The following is a 16,727-nucleotide window of genomic DNA, read 5'->3' as shown; positions in this document are numbered from 1 at the left end:
CTGATATCCCCCCAGAAGGCTATGAATGATGACCAGACCAGATCATTATGATTACCCTGTGATGAAAGACCAGACTCATAGAGCTTTGCTTAGTTCTGGAATCCACGTTTTAAAGACAATGACAAAGTGGAGCAGGTTTACAGTAGAGAGACCTGGTTGGCAGAAACACTGTCCTCCTAGAAAAATCTATTGACTCTGTGCAGAGCAAGTGTGAAAAATTGATCAGAATAATTGCCAGCATTTACTGAACACTTGCCAAGGACCAGGAAATACCATTTAATCCTTATAACAACTTTATGAGTAACGTGCTATTAATATTCCCCCATTTTACAGATAAGAAAAGCTAGGCTCATAGAGGGTAAGTGACTTCCTCAAGGTCATACAACTATTAAATGAAAGAGCCAGGGTTCTAACCCAGTGTCTGGGCTTTTAACCACTGCGCAGTGCTTCCTTTGTTAATTGATGTTTAGATTTCTTAAGGACTTTCTGTGTCTGTCCTGTGAGAGTCCAGAGGACTAAATGCTGTCCAAGTAATATGACAGAAATTAGTGTCACATACTAACAAAAATTATTTTTAATGGTGTACCAAGTAGATTTGGTTTCCTTCAATTTCTTTCTTTCTTTTTTTTTTTTTTTGAGAGCAAAGAACTGGAAACTCCCTGATCTCAAAATGGATTTGTTATCTGGTCTGAAAAGTCATTCATTTTCTTAATATATCTGATTCTCCCTTCATTTGACTCCTTTGAAGTTTTTATGTCCTGAGCCAATACATCTAGTAAGATATAAGATGGATGAAAGTAAGTTTCATTTGTTAAGTGTGAGACAGGATAATGCATGAGGTGACATCTTAAAGACAAAATGCTTTTAAAAGAGAGAATATATGCTCTGCCAGGGACGGTATCTATCAGGATGGTTCAGCGTTTGACATACCATCGTAGGCTGTCCTACAGTACAGCTTCTAACAAAACCAGGCTGTCCAGAACCCCTGGCAATAGAATTGTTTACTTTTACACCAAGAAAGCTGGGAAAGCACCAAAATCTGCACGTGGCGTGTGCCCAGGTCGACTTCGAGGAGTTCATGCTGTGAGACCTGAAGTTCTTATGAGGTTGTGTAAAACGAAAAAACATGTTAGCCGGGCCTATAGTGGTTCCATGTGTGTTAAATGTGTCTGTGACAGGATCAAGCGCGCTTTCCTCATTGAGGAGAAGAAAATCGTTGTGAAAGTGTTGAAAACACAAGCACAGAATCAGAAAGCTAAATTTAAAAAATGAAGCTTCTTTGAGCAATATGCTCTCGATAATGCCTTCTTGATCTAAATTCTATTTCTAGTCTGTTCCCCGTGTTGATGAACCACAAAGGTTGAATCTGAGATGTATAAATCTGAACCCCTTTTTCTGTCTCAAGAATATATCTTCAACGTTCTCACAAAATAAATTAGGTCCTCTGTCTCACATTTCTTGCACCTGGGTACTGAAATGTCTCTCCATACCCTCTCTGATTGCATGACCATATTCTCCATCTAAGCCTTCAAATTTTCACTCAAAAACATAACTTTCCATGTCATAATGGACATTTACTCCATCTCATTGCTTTCTTTGACTATAATATTTGTACCTCACTCTATTCTTTGGTATTTTTGGTACCAGTATCACACTATTTTCTACAAGAGGATTACAATTTCTTATTTTCTATTCCCTATCTAGTTACTATTAGGGTACAGGGTAACCTTAGTCTCACCTTTTCTCTGTATCTAACTTCACACACTCAAGTTAGAAAATCTGGGGAGAGCTGTGTTCCTTCTTCTCCACATTCCCACAAAATTAGGGATTCCCTTTTTGTCATTTTTCATAAAAGCTTTTCTATAGAAGAGCTCATCCCAATGAGGCAGCCTCACTTACATGTAATCACTCTGGGATTCTACCAACCCCAGGAGGCTCCAATTTTGTTCAGATGAAGTATTAATTAGAATGGGCTGAACCCTTCTACCTTCTTTTATCAATTGGGATTGTAGTGCAGGAGTCTGCTCCTTCCCTTTCCTTGTATCTCAATCTCACTGAGGCAAAAACCATAAAGCATTTGAAAATAACTGTGTCTGTAGGGAAGATCTACCCTTTGGGGCACATGGTAGCCTTGCATGACGTCAACAGGCAAGAAAAAAACCTTAAGGGGAACTCAATTCCCATTTCAGCATGTCAAGAAGCCATCTCTCCTAAACTATCCTTTTTATAATTATTGAGTGTTTGTTATTAATTCAAACATCTAAACTCAGCTGAATTAATTGCATGGTGTGAGGCTTTATGATATAGCAATGGGACAGCTCTGACTGCTGTTATGTTTCCATTCTGCTCACCAAAGACTCATTTCCTGCCCTCATCCAATTGCAACCTTCTGATGGATTTCATTTAGCCTTTTTGCTTCTCTATTTTAGAACTCTCATCCTCAGAATACTTGATTTAAACAAGTCTTTGAGTATAAAATAAACAGCAGGAGGTAGAGCACCACATTGAAAAATCTGAGATTATACGAATATTGGAGAAATTCTTGGGAATGCAGACTGCTGTGACCAAGACCAACGAGGGGTTGGGCTGGGAAATGTAAAATTCCACAAAGATCTTCTAACCTGTTTCAGTGATTTTTCTCCTGGCGATATGTTCTTGTTGATGTAAACCTTTACCTATCTTTTAGAGTTCTGATGAGGTTGATTCCAATGGTGTTTGCCAGTTTTTTGGTGTTTCAAAGGAGGAACTGCCCCTGGAGATTCTTCCTCTTCCATTTTTTTGCTCCAAGTGGCTCTGTTGGCATTCAAAGTCTCCTGGCTTGCAATGCTTGTCCTTCACTGCAAACTGACCTACCCCTCACTGAGTTATGTACCTTTATTCAAGTCTTCACAAACTGGCCTATAGATTCAATGATCAAAATCTCAATGGACTATTTTGTAGAAATGGAAAAAAGCAAACCTAATATTCATATGGACTTGCAAGGAACCATGAGTACCCAAAACAATCTTGAAAAACAGAAGAACAAAGTCAGAAGACTCACATGTCTCTATTTCAAAACGTATTACAAAACTACAGCAATCAAAAGAATATGGTACTTGGGAATTCTCTGGTGGTCCAGTGGTTAGGACTAGGCACTTTTACTGCTGAGGGCCCAGGTTTGATCCCTGGTCAGGGAACTAAGATCCAAACAAGACACGTAGCGTGGCCAAAAAAAAAAAAAAGACATTGTGAAAAATACCTTAAAAATAAAAGAATATGGTACGTACAAAAGGATAGACATATCAGTCAATGGAATATAATTGAGAGGCCAGAAAAAACCCATTTATCTTTGTCAATCAATTTTTGACAGGGAATGAAGAACACTCAGTGGGGAAAGTATAACTCTTCAACAAATGGTGCTGGGGAAACTGAATAAACACTTATAGAACAATAAAACTGCACCCCTATCTTACACTATTCACAAAAATTAGCTTGAAATGGATTAAAGACTTAAACATAAGACCTGATGCCATAAAACTCCTAGAAGAAAACAGGGAAGATGGTCCTTCATATCGATCTGGGCAATGATTTTCTGTATATGACACCAAAAGCACAAACAACAAAAGCAAAAATCAAGTGTGACTGCATTGAACTAAAAAACTTCAGCACAGCAAAAGAGACAATGGAAAGGCAACCTACGGAATGGGAGAAAATATTTGCAAACCATATATCTGAAAGGGGTTAATATCCAAAATATATAAAGAACTGGCACAATTCAATAACAACAAAACCCAAAAAATCTGATTAAAAAATGAGCAGAAGATTTGAGTAGATGCTTTTTAAATAAGACATCCAAATGGCCAACAAGTACATGAAAAGGTGCTCAACATCACTAGTCATCAGGTAAATACAAACCAAAACCACAATGAAATAGCACTGCACACATGTTTGAATGGCTATCATCAAAAAGACAAGCTTTGGCAAAGATGTGGAGAAAAGGGAACACTTGGGCACTGATGGTGGAAATGTAAATTGGTATAGCCACTACAGAAAACAAAAAATTAAAAATACAACTACCTTGTAATCCCACAATCCCACTTCTGGGTATATAGCCAAAGGAAATAGAAATAGGATGCCCAAAAGATATCTGCACTCCCATGTTTATTACAGCGTTATTCACAATAGCTAAGATATGGAAACAACCTAAGTGTCAATCAATGCATGAATAGATAGAGAAAATGTGGTACATATATACAATGGAATATTATTCAGCCATGTGAAAGAAGGAAATCCTGCCATTTGCGACAACATGGATGAAACTTGAAGGCATTATGCTACATGAGATAAATCAGACAGAGAAAGATATGTATGATACCACTTATATGTGGACTCTAAAGAAGGTAAACTCAAAAAAGCAGAAAGTAAAATGGTGGTTAACAGGGACTGGGGGCAGGGGTGGAATTGGGGAGATGTTGTTTAAGGGTACAAACCTACAACTAATAGATAAATAAGTCTTGGATATAATGCACAGCAGAGTAATTATAGACAACAATACTGTATTATAAATTTCAAATTTTCTAAGAGACCAGATCTTAATTGTTCCCACCCCAAAAATAAATGATGATTATATGATGTGATAGAGGGGTTAGCTAATGCTATGCTGATAATCAAATTGCAATATAAAAATGTATCAAATCAACACGTTGTACACCTTAAACTTATATATTATATGTCAATTATATGTCAATTAAAAATGTTTTAATTATTTTTGTATATCTCTGAAGAGATAACAAAATAGAGGCCAATGTCCAGGTTCCCAAAAACTAAGCACAACCAAATTGTTTTCTCTATTGTTGAAATAGTTCACTGTTCCTTGTTTTATGCAGCAAAGTATTTAGCTTGCATTTTCTGCATATGTTTTACTTGAAAAAATGTAAATTAAAATTAACTGAAAATATATAAAATAGAATTCACATGCATCAGAATAATATGCTCACACTATGGGAGGTCCATGGAAAAAGGGGCTCACATGTGGAATAGCAGAATCATGGCCCCCATTTCACACTCACTTCCGGGCATATATTTGCTCACTTAATGAAAAAGGTAGGAAATTGCCATCTCTATTTACCTAAAGTTCTCTTCCACTAACTTTCTCAAATACACCAATACACTCCCCACAAGCCAGCTCACCAAGTTAAATGTGATTATAATTAATTTCACTGTCTCCACTTTAGTTCAGAATTTCACAATTGTATTCCCATATTTCTTCAACTGGAATCAAACAACCCAGGCCTAGTGACTCATTTCTATCCTCTGAAGATTAATGGCCAGAGGGAAGATTCTAGGGGCTTTCTGATGAGGAAACCCTGAGCACGTGTGGCATGAAAGTAGAAAGCTGTCACAGCTGTAAGAGCACCACATCAAAAAGAGCTAAAACTGGAGTTCCATAAACAGTCCAGGCCATCCCTCCCCCTCAACTCCAAAACCAGGCCTGCTCAAATCTGCCCACTTCTTTCTTCATCTAACCAACATGGTTTTTAGACAGGATAATCAGGAGCCCACCCTCCCTCCTCTAAGCAGCCTATGGAGTGCGCTCTTGACACCCTTGTTGTGGATGCTGTACACAAAAGGGTGGGCCAAAGGTGTAATGGCCGTGTACATTACAGCAGCCACCATGTCCTGATGCCAAGAGTTCTGGGAAGGAGGCTGGAAGTACAGAGTTGGCGATTCATCACCAAATGGTAGTGCAGAGGGTCACAGATGGCCACGTAGTGATCCAGAGCCATGACAGAAATAACAAGGGTGTCTGTAACTCCAAATGCATAGAAGAAGAAGAACTGGGCCAGGCAGCGGGCAGCAGGAATGGCTGGGTCATGAGTGACCAGATGGGCCAGCAACTGGGGCAGAGTGACTGTGGACAGCCCCATGTCTATCACGGAGAGACCATGGAGCAGATAGTACATAGGTGAGTGGAGCCTGGGGTCCTGGGAGATGAGCAGCACAAGAGTAACGTTTCCCATCATCGTGGTCAGGTAAATAACCAGGAACAGGAGAAAGAGGACACTGGGGGACACTCTAGCTCTTGAGAACCCAAGAAGCAACAAGATGAGAGAATGTGAAGCATTAGGGGCACAGCCCTTGTTGAGTGACAATGAGCCTCCTGAAAGAGAGTTTGAATCAAAAAGCAAGTCATGGGTCCTAGGTTAGGACTCATAACAATTCTAGTTAGTTTATTTATTTTCTTCAAGCTCCTTAAAGACTTAAATTCCACTGAGCACTACGGCCCTTCCTCTAAGTCTATGACTTCACTTCCTGAATTTGTCATAGCGTTTTCTCCTTTCTGTTATTTCTTTCATGGCTCTGGATCTCTATATGGCCATCTGTGACCCTCTGCACTACCATTCGGTGATGAATTTCTTCCTTTCCATCCACCTTAATGGGTTCTTTTATGTAATCCATATACCCTGATAAAGCCCCTCGTACAGATATAAACCCTTCATTTAATATTTTGTTTTCATCTAACCACTGTTTATCTTCTTCCGGTGGCAAACGTCATGAAAAAATTCCTATACTCACTGTCTCTAGCTCCTCATCTTCTATTCACACTTCATCCCACTGTGGTCCTCATGAGTTATTCCATCTGAACCTGTAAGAAACATAATGTATCATTTAATACTAACATATAAAGAAATGGCTCTTTATAAGTAGCTGGTTTTTGTAGTGAAACTGCTTCCGGTTGTCATGAAATAATTTGTTTTCCCTCTTTGTTTGTTTTTGTTGGTTAACAGCACCATCATTTTCATCCGTTTGATTGACAAAACCGAAAACTTGGGGAATCTCTCCTTTATCTCCCCATATTCAATCACTCCTTGACTTCTTTTCCCTTATATCCATCCTTTGCTCTCAGTCCTCTAACACTATTTAAGCTTCAGCATCTCTGACCAGTTCTCATTTCATAGCCTAATTACTAGCTTCCTTACTTATCTGACCTGATAGATCTACTATACTTATGCCAGAATAAAATTTCCAACATGTATTTCCCCATTTAAAGACTCAGCACCTTCAGAATAAAATCCAAATAGCTTGAACTGACTTGAAAGCAACTTTTGTTGTTAGTACTTAACCTACCTAACCAGTCTCATGCTGAGTCACCTATCCAGTATTTTTTAAACTAGCCAGTTTTTTCTTAGTTTTCTGAAAATGCTAAGCTCTCACGTTCCTGTCACTCTTCACGTGCTACTTTGAGAACCTCAGCTTCCTGAGATAGGAGGTCTAAATAACACTTTCCCATTCAACACAGATAGGAATTTAGAAAAAATATAATAATCCTCCTTTTAAATGCATAACTGAGCTTTCAAGAATGTTAGGGATAAAATAGGTAACAAATGAGGACCTACCATAGAGCATAGGGAACTATACTCAATATTTTGTTGTGTAAAACACAACATTGTAAATCAACTATACTTCAATTAGGAAAAAGAATGTTAGGGAAATGCAAGGGTTGATAATCAAGGTGGAATTATGAAAAACTAATATCTAAACTATCTATGATGATGTAGATGGTGGTGGTAACAGGTAGGGGGAAGGTGGCATAGTACCAGTCTTTGGAGGCCAGAGGCTAAAGTATTAACCCCCCATGGGGAATAGGACATGGGTGCTTAGGCCTAAATTCAGAACATTCAAAAGATTAAACTTTCAGTGACTGAATATACACACCACTGGCTATGGTTTAAAGAAAACTCATATCTCTCAACCTGCAATACATGGAGGTGAAAATGTCTTCCACGGGACTGCATTATGGGTCTGTACAGCACATGAAATGGATAAAGTTGATGTACAAAACACAAATGATCCTAAAACCTGCAAACTGACAGACTAACATAAAAACCATTCTCAGACTGGTAAAAGCTTTGGGGTATATTATAGAAGCAAACACAAAACTTCTCCTCAAGGAATTGCAGATGTCACACTGTACAGGAATCCCACAAATAAAAACCAACCAAAAAGATGAGCTCACAATTCAAAATTACAAAAAACACACAAAAAATTCATTATGAAGACAATCAGCAATAAACAAATAATAGGATTATCTCCCTCTAAACATCATAAATTAACAAATCTGTTAGGAATTATGTTATGTTTAAAATACTTTGCATCTAAAAGAGTAAATAAAGACTATAAGAAACAAGATATTATAAAAATAAAATATGGAGATAGCCTCATCCACCAGAGGGAAGACAGCAGAAGCAAGAAGAACTACAGAAGCAAGAAGATAGCAGAAGCAAGAACTACATTCCTGCAGCCTGTGGAACAAAAAACACATTCACAGAAAGATAGACAAGATGAAAGCAGAGGGCTATGTACCAGATGAAGGAACAAGATAAAACCCCAGAAAAACAACTAAATGAAGTGCAGATAGGCAACCTTCCAGAAAAAGAATTCAGAATAATGATAGTGAAGATGATCCAGGACCTCGGAAAAAGGATGGAGGCAAAGATCGAGAAGATGCAAGAAATGTTTAACAGCGACCTAGAAGAATTAAAGAACAAACAAACAGAGATGAACAATATGATAACTGAAATGAAAACTACACTAGAAGGAATCAATAGCAGAATAACTGAGGCAGAAGAACGGATAAGTGACCTGGAAGACAGAATGGTGGAATTCACTGCTGTGGAACAGAAAAAAGAAAAAAGAATGAAAAGAAATGAAGACAGCCTAAGAGACCTCTGGGACAACATTAAACACAACAAAGTTCACATTATAGGGGTCCCAGAAGGAGAAGAGAGAGAGAAAGGACCCAAGAAAATATTTGAAGAGATTATAGTCGAAAATTTCCCTAACATGGGAAAGGAAATAGCCACCCAAGTCCACATAGCATAGAGAGTCTCATACAGGATAAACCCAAGGAGAAACACGCCAAGACACATAGTAATCAAATTGGCAAAAATTAAAGACAAAGAAAAATTATTGAAAGCAGCAAGGGAAAAATGACAAATAATATACAAGGGAACTCCCATAAGGTTAACAGCTGATTTCTCAGCAGAAACTCTACAAGCCAGAAGGGAGTGGCATGATATACTTAAAGTGATGAAAGGGAAGAACCTACAACCAAGATTACTCTACCCGGCAAGGATCTCATTCAGATTCGATGGAGAAATCAAAAGCGTTACAGACAAGCAAAAGCTAAGAGAATTCGGCACCACCAAACCAGCTCTACAACAAATGCTAAAGGAACTTCTCTAAGTGGGAAACACAACACAAAAAAAGGACCTACAAAAACAAATCCAAAACAATTAAGAAAATGGTAATAGGAACAAACATATCGATAATTACCTTAAACGTGAATGGATTAAATGCTCCAACCAAAAGACACAGGCTTGCTGAATGGATACAAAAACAAGACCCATATATATGCTGCTACAAGAGACTCACTTCAGACCGAGGGACACATACAGACTGAAAGTGAGAGGATGGAAAAAGATATTCCAAGCAAATGGAAATCAAAAGAAAGCTGGAGTAGCAATACTCATATCAGATAAAATAGACTTTAAAATAAAGAATGTTACAAGAGACAAGGAAGGACACTACATAATGATCAAGGGATCAATCCAAGAAGAAGATATAACAATTATAAATATATATGCACCCAACATAGGAGCACCTCAATACATAAGGCAACTGCTAACACCTATGAAAGAGGAAATCGACAGTAACACAGTAAAAGTGGGGGACTTTAACACCTCACTTACACCAATGGACAGATCATCCAAACAGAAAATTAATAAGGAAACACAAGCTTTAAATCACATAATAGACCAGATAGATTTAATTGATATTTCTGGGACATTCCATCCAAAAACAGCAGATTACACTTTCTTCTCAAGTGGGCATGGAACATTCTCCAGTATAGATCACATCTTGGGTCACAAATAAAGCCTCAGTAAATTTAAGAAAATTGAAATCATATCAAGCATCTTTTCTGACCACCATGCTATGAGATTAGAAATGAATTACAGGGAAAAAAACGTAAAACACACAAACACATGGAGGCAAACAATACGTTACTAAATAACCAAGAGATCACTGAAGAAATCAAACAGGAAATCAAAAAATACCTAGAGACAAAGGACAATGAAAAAATGATGATCCAAAACCTATGGAATGCAGCAAAAGCATTTCTAAGAGGGAATTTTATAGCTATACAAGCCTACCTCAAGAAATAAGAAAAATCGCAAATAAACAGTCTAACCTTACACCTAAAGGAACTAGAGAAAGAAGAACAAACAAAACCCAAAGTTAGCAGAAGGAAAGAAATCATAAAGATCAGAGCAGAAATAAATGAAATAGAAACAAAGAAAACAATACCAAAGATCAATAAAACTAAAAGCTGGTTCTTTGAGAAGATAAACAAAAGTGATAAACCGTTAGCCAGACTCATCAAAAAAAGAGGGAGAGGACTCAAATCAATACAATTAGAAATGAAAAAGGAGAAGTTACAACAGACATCGCAGAAATACAAACGATCATGAGAGATTACTACAAGCAACTCTATGTCAATAAAATGGACAACCTGGAAGAAATGGACAAATTCTTAGAAAGGTATAACCTTCCAAGACTGAACCAGGAAGAAATAGAAAATATGAACAGACCAATCACAAGTAATGAAATTGAAACTGTGATTAAAAATCTTCCAACAAACAAAAGCCCTGGACCAGATGGATTCACAGGTGAATTATATCAAACATTTAAGGAAGAGCTAACACCCATCCTTCTCAAACTCTTCCAAAAAACTGCAGAGGAAGGAACACTCCCAAACTCGTTCTATGAGACAACCATCACCCTGATACTAAAACCAGAAAAAGGTACTACAAAAAAAGAAAGTTATAGACCAATATGATTGATGAACATAGATGCAAAAATCCTCAACAAAATACTAGCAAACAGAATCCAACAACACATTAAAAGGATCATACACCATGATCAAGTGGGAGTTATGCCAGGGATGCAAGGATTCTTCAATATATGCAAATCAATCAATGTGATACACCATATTAACAAATTGAAGAATAAACACCATATGATCATCTCAATAGATGCAGAGAAAGCTTTTGACAAAATTGAACACCGATTTATGATAAAAACTCTCCAGAGAGTGGGCATAGAGGGAACCTACCTCAACATAATAAAGGCCATATACAACAAATCCACAGCAAACATCATTCTCAATGGTGAACAACTGAAAGCATTTCCTGTAAGATCAGAAACAAGACAAGGATGTCCACTCTCACCACTATGATTCAACAGAGTTTTGGAAGTCCTAGCCACAGCAATCAGAGAAGAAAAAGAAATAAAAGGAATACAAATTGGAAAAGAAGAAGTAAAACTGTCACTGTTTGCAGATGGTATGATACTATACATAGAGTATCCTAAACATGCCACCAGAAAACTACTAGAGCTAATCAATGAATTTGGTAAAGTTGCAGGATACAAAATTAATGCACAGAAATCTCTTGCATTCCTATACACTAATGATCAAAAATCTGAAAGCGAAATTAAGGAAACTCTCCCATTTACCATTGCAACAAAAAGAATAAAATACCTAGGAATAAACCTACCTAGGGAGACAAAAGACCTATATGCACAAAACTATAAGACGCTGATGAAAGAAATTAAAGATGATACCAACAGATGGAGAGATATACCATGTTCTTGGATTGGAAGAATCAATATTGTGAAAATGACTCTACTACCCAAAGCAATCTGCAGATTCAATACAATCCCTATCAAATTACCAATGGAATTTTTTACGGAACTAGAACAAAAAATCTTAAAATTTGTATGGAGACACAAAAGACCCTGAATAGCCAAAGCAATCTTGAGAACGAAAAATGGAGCTGGAGGAATCAGGCTCCCTAACTTCAGACTATACTACAAAGCTACAGTAATCAAGACAGTATGGTACTGGCACAAAAACAGAAGTATAGATCAATGGAACAGGATAGAAAGCCTAGAGATAAACCCACACACATATGGTCACCTTATCTTTCATAAAGGAGGCAAGAATATACAGTGGAGAAAAGACAGCCTCTTCAATAAGTGGTGCTGGGAAAACTGGACAGCTACAGGTAAAAGAATGAAATTAGAACACTCCCAAACACCATACACAAAAATAAACTCAAAATGGATTAAAGACCTAAGTGTAAGGCCAGACACTATCAAACTCTTAGAGGAAAACATAGGCAGAACACTCTATGACATAAATCACAGCAAGATCCTTTTTGACCCATCTCCTAGAGTAATGGAAATAAAAACAAAAATAAACAAATGGGACCTAATGAAACTTAAAAGCTTTTGCACAGCAAAGGAAACCATAAACAAGACGAAAAGACAACCCTCAGAATGGGAGAAAATATTTGCAAACGAATCAACGGACAAAGGATTAATCTCCAAAATATATAAACAGCTCATGCAGCTCAATATTAAAAAAAAAAAACCCAATCCAAAAATGGGCAGAGACCTAAATAGACATTTCTCCAAAGACATACAGATGGCCAGAAGCACGTGAAAAGCTGCTCAACATCACTAATTATTAGAGAAATGCAAATCAAAACTACAATGAGGTATCACCTCACACCAGTTAGAATGGGCATCATCAGGAAATCTACAAACAACAAATGCTGGAGAGGGTGTGGAGAAAAGGGAACCCTCTTGCACTGTTGGTGGGAATGTAAATTGATACAGCCACTATGGAGAACAGTATGGAGGTTCCTTAAAAAACTAAAAATAGAATTACCATATGACCCAGCAATACCACTACTGGGCATATACCCAAAGAAAACCATAATTCAAAAAGACACATGCACCCCAATGTTCATTGCAGTACTATTTACAATAGCCAGGTCATGGTAGCAACCTAAATGCCCATTGACAGATGAATGGATCAAGAATATGTGGTACATATATACAATGGAATATTACTCAGCCATAAAAGGGAACGAAATTGGGTCATTTGTAGAGACGTGGATGGATCTAGAGACTGTCATACAGAGTGAAGTAAGTCAGAAAGAGAAAAACAAATATCGTATATTAACGCATATATGTGGAACCTAGAAAAATGGTACAGATGAACCGGTTTGCAGGGCAGAAATTGAGACACAGATGTAGAGAACAAACGTATGGACACCAAGGGGGGAAAGACCCAGGGGGTGGGGGTGGGGGTGTGATGAATTGGGCGATTGGGATTGACATGTATACACTGATGTGTATAAAATGGATGATTAATAAGAACCTGCTGTATAAAAAAATTAATAAAATAAAATTCAAAATTCCAAAAAAAAGAAAGGATAAACATTGTACATAGTACTTAAAAAAGACACTAACAAAAAACAAATAAATAAAAAATAAAATAAAATAAAATATGACAAATTTGGAAAAGACCTAAAAATAATGACTAGAAAATTAAAATATTGACATTCAAATTAAAAACTCAATGGATGGGTTAGACAGTGGCTGAAGAGAGAAGCTAGTTCTGAGAAAAATACCCTGAAGACAGTACAAAGTGACCAAGATGTGCAAAGAATAGTTAGGACTTGTGGAAGAAAAAAATGAGGAGATCCAGTACACATCCAATAAGTCCAAGAAGAAGAATATTGAGAAAACAGAGGAAAGGCAATATTGGAGAGATAGACTAGAGAATTTTCCAGACTAAATGAAAGAAATGAATCCTTAGATTGAAGAATCACACTAACTCCCAAACAAGACAAATTTTTAAAAATCCATACATAGACACTATGTTAGGGAAGCTGACAAACAGCAAATACAGAGAAAAGATTAAAATCAACCAGAGAGAAAGGAAAGATTACCAACAAAGGAAAGATAATTAGGCTCTCTGACAGACGATTTCTCAGCAACAAAAGACTCTAGAAAATAAGAAAATATCTTCTAAGCACTGAGAGAAAATACTGAACCCAAATTTTATATCCCTTTAAATTATCCAAAAATAAAAACGTTTTGACGTAGGCAATTCTCTCTTCCATGGAATGTCATCTCATCACCTCAGGGCCCAAATTCAACCCCACAAGCTAATTGGTGAAAGGCTACTCATCTTGAGGGCTCAGTCAAGTTTCATTTCTGTTTCAAATTTTCATTGAATCCCTGCACAGTTTATCACTAGACAACTTTTCACTCTTCAATTCACTTTGTAACTGCTGTTTTTACCTGTCTCCCAAAGTAGACTGTTAGGACACTTGAATATGTATGTTTACATGTATACACACACAGATGTATATATCCATACACACGTATGTACATATATACACATATATATATATATTAATCATTGACTTCTTTATACCTAGCATAGAGCCTGGCAGTTAGTGAGTAGATACTAAATATTTGTTAAATAAATGAAACAGGTTTTCTATTAAAGGGCAATAGGCCTTTAAGTTAACAGCAAAGCTTTTGGAGTCAGACTTACATGGAATGTAACTCCATTTCTGCCACTTATTAGCTATGTGATATTAGACAAGTTATGTTTTTTCTCATCTGTCAAATAGTAATATAATGGTATCTACCTCAAAAGGTAGTGAAGATTTAAGGAGAAAAATCCCCTGCTAAAACAGTGATTTTGGAAGAAACTGAACCTTGTGGAAGCAAAACAGGAAACAACTTTTTTCATATCACTGCTTTTGAAAAATCTGTATTAAGTACTAAAAACCCCAATTCAAATGAATATCAAAACTTTACATCTCAAGTAATTTAAACTTTTCTTCCTTTCCCAAGACGAATACTCTTATTCAGAAACCTGTATTAGGGAAGGAGGGATGTGGCTGACTTCATTACTGCAGCATGTTATTCATCCTACCTCTAAGTTGTCTCTGGCTATTGCAGTGTCAAAGAAAAAGGGAAAGGAAAGGTAAGGTCTCACTGAGTGGTGCCATTGGTACAGATTGCAAATACAGAATCTTTCTCTCGGAGCAACACATGAGCCTACTAGAATGCACCCACAGGTAATGATTGCTGCATTCTCCCCAGATTCCCAGATAAGACTAATTCAGACACTGGCTGATCCTTTAGATCCCTCCTTCAGGACTGGCATCTGACTGTACGCCTCTAGACTTCATCTTCTAAGATTGCCTCACCTTAACAAGAAGCCTTCTTGGGTGGGATGCCTTTCAAGATGACACAGCTCATGCACCCTCCTTGGATCCAGTTAGCCCAAGGAAAAACCCATACATCTTATTCCAACAAATTCTGGAACTACAACCTTCTCAAACTGTTCTCCATGCACTCGCGGGAATTGCACCTGGACCCTCCTCAAATGTTCATTAAGGCCTTAAATAATGTTTTTAGATGCATTTTCGTTTCCAAACTTGTTTTCTTAAACTATCTTTTCATTATTGATTTCTAATGTAATAACATTGTGGCCAAATAATTAAATCTCTATGAGATTAGTTCTCTGAAGCTTTTTGAGACTCACATTGTGGCCTAACATGTGGCTAAATGGACCTGTGGAATACAGAAAATGACAGCCCCAAAGCAAACTCACAATTTTTAGAATTGAGATGGCATTCTTGGTGAATGAGGATGGATTATTCACTTAAATATTGTACCATAACTATATACACATATTTTAACTTGTGATATACTCATATTACACAGTAGTTGAAAGCAGAACCCCATGCATCAATAAGCTTAAGTCTTTAAGACATCATGTTAACTGAAGACTGCCAGTTCAGGATGTTAGAAAAGTATGACAGATATGAAATTTTAAGACATGAAAATACTGTATTATTTTTGTAAAGCAGATATAATATATATTATGACTACTTTATTTAGGACAGTGGGTACCTTCTTTGGGGAAGGAGGAAGGATAAAGAATAGGATAGAGAAGTAGTTTGGATTTTAATTGTATCAGTAGCAGTTTATTTTTCCAAAATAAGAATTGAAACAAAAAGGGCAAATGTTAAGTTTTGTTAAAGTTGACTATTACGTATATGTGTTTCGTTGTCTTGGTCTCTATATCTACATTATGAAAATTTCCTATTAGAAACATAAACACTTTTTTTCTCGAGGGCAGGAGCCTACTGTGTCCCCCTTTGCCTGGCAAAGCAACAAAGCTATCCTTTTCTACTTCAAAAAAAAAAAACATAAACAGTAAAGGCAAGGATAACTACTGAAATATAAGAGCATTTTCTTATATTTTCTTTATTCTTTCATAAGGCTAAGCACACCTTTCTAGCTCAAAATAACATCCACCACAGTTAAATCAATAACACACTCAGCATCAGGACATTCAAGTCATTATATCATGGACAATCCAAAATTAGGTCACATTTACCTTAGAACGGGGAGAACCAGAGATTTAGCTTCAAAATAATTTTCCGCGGTGTCTCAGCAAGATGGCGGAAGAGTAAGACGCGGAGATCACCTTCCTTCCCACAGATACATTAGAAATACATCTACACGTGGAACTGCTCCTACAGAACACCCTCTGAACGCTGGCAGAAGACGTCAGACCTCCCAAAAGGCAAGAAACTCCCCACGTACTTGGGTAGGGCAAAAGAAAAAAGAAATAACAGAGACAAAAGAATAGAGACGGGACCTGCACCAGTGGGAGGGAGCTGTGAAGGAGGAAAGGTTTCCACACACTAGGAAGGCCCTTCGCGGGCGGAGACTGCTGGTGGCGGAGCTGGGAAGCTTCGGAGCCGCGGAGAGCGCAGCCACAGGGGTGCGGAGGGCAAAGC

The 16,727-nt window shown here is 37.3% G+C and overlaps 1 protein-coding gene and 2 pseudogenes across 3 annotated transcripts in view; 1 reads left to right on the top strand and 2 right to left on the bottom strand.

Annotated features, from left to right (window-relative positions):
* The window catches only part of LOC309663656 (olfactory receptor 1L3-like), a 68,520-nt pseudogene extending 59,708 nt beyond the window's left edge, over positions 1-8,812 (bottom strand). The window contains exon 1 of the transcript XR_014268425.1: positions 6,556-8,812. The product of XR_014268425.1 is annotated as an olfactory receptor 1L3-like (transcript). The remainder of the gene's footprint in view (positions 1-6,555) is intronic.
* On the top strand, positions 682-1,372 carry LOC309663664 (large ribosomal subunit protein eL34 pseudogene; annotated as a pseudogene). The gene has a single exon. The product of its transcript is annotated as a large ribosomal subunit protein eL34 pseudogene (transcript).
* Positions 4,699-6,304, bottom strand: OR1B1 (olfactory receptor family 1 subfamily B member 1; the record flags this gene model as incomplete). The annotated part of the gene is given in 3 exon segments (XM_082469517.1): positions 4,699-5,703; positions 5,706-6,177; positions 6,261-6,304. Coding segments are annotated over 3 exon segments (690 nt in total). The 3' UTR covers positions 4,699-5,529.
* Positions 8,813-16,727: the final 7,915 nt, after the last annotated feature.

Source organism: Balaenoptera physalus (assembly GCF_965194825.1).
Source record: "Balaenoptera physalus genome assembly, chromosome: 7".
Lineage (NCBI taxonomy): Eukaryota > Metazoa > Chordata > Mammalia > Artiodactyla > Balaenopteridae > Balaenoptera > Balaenoptera physalus.
The sequence above is the reverse complement of the archived record's forward strand: the minus strand, read 5'-3'. Positions and strand labels throughout refer to the sequence as shown.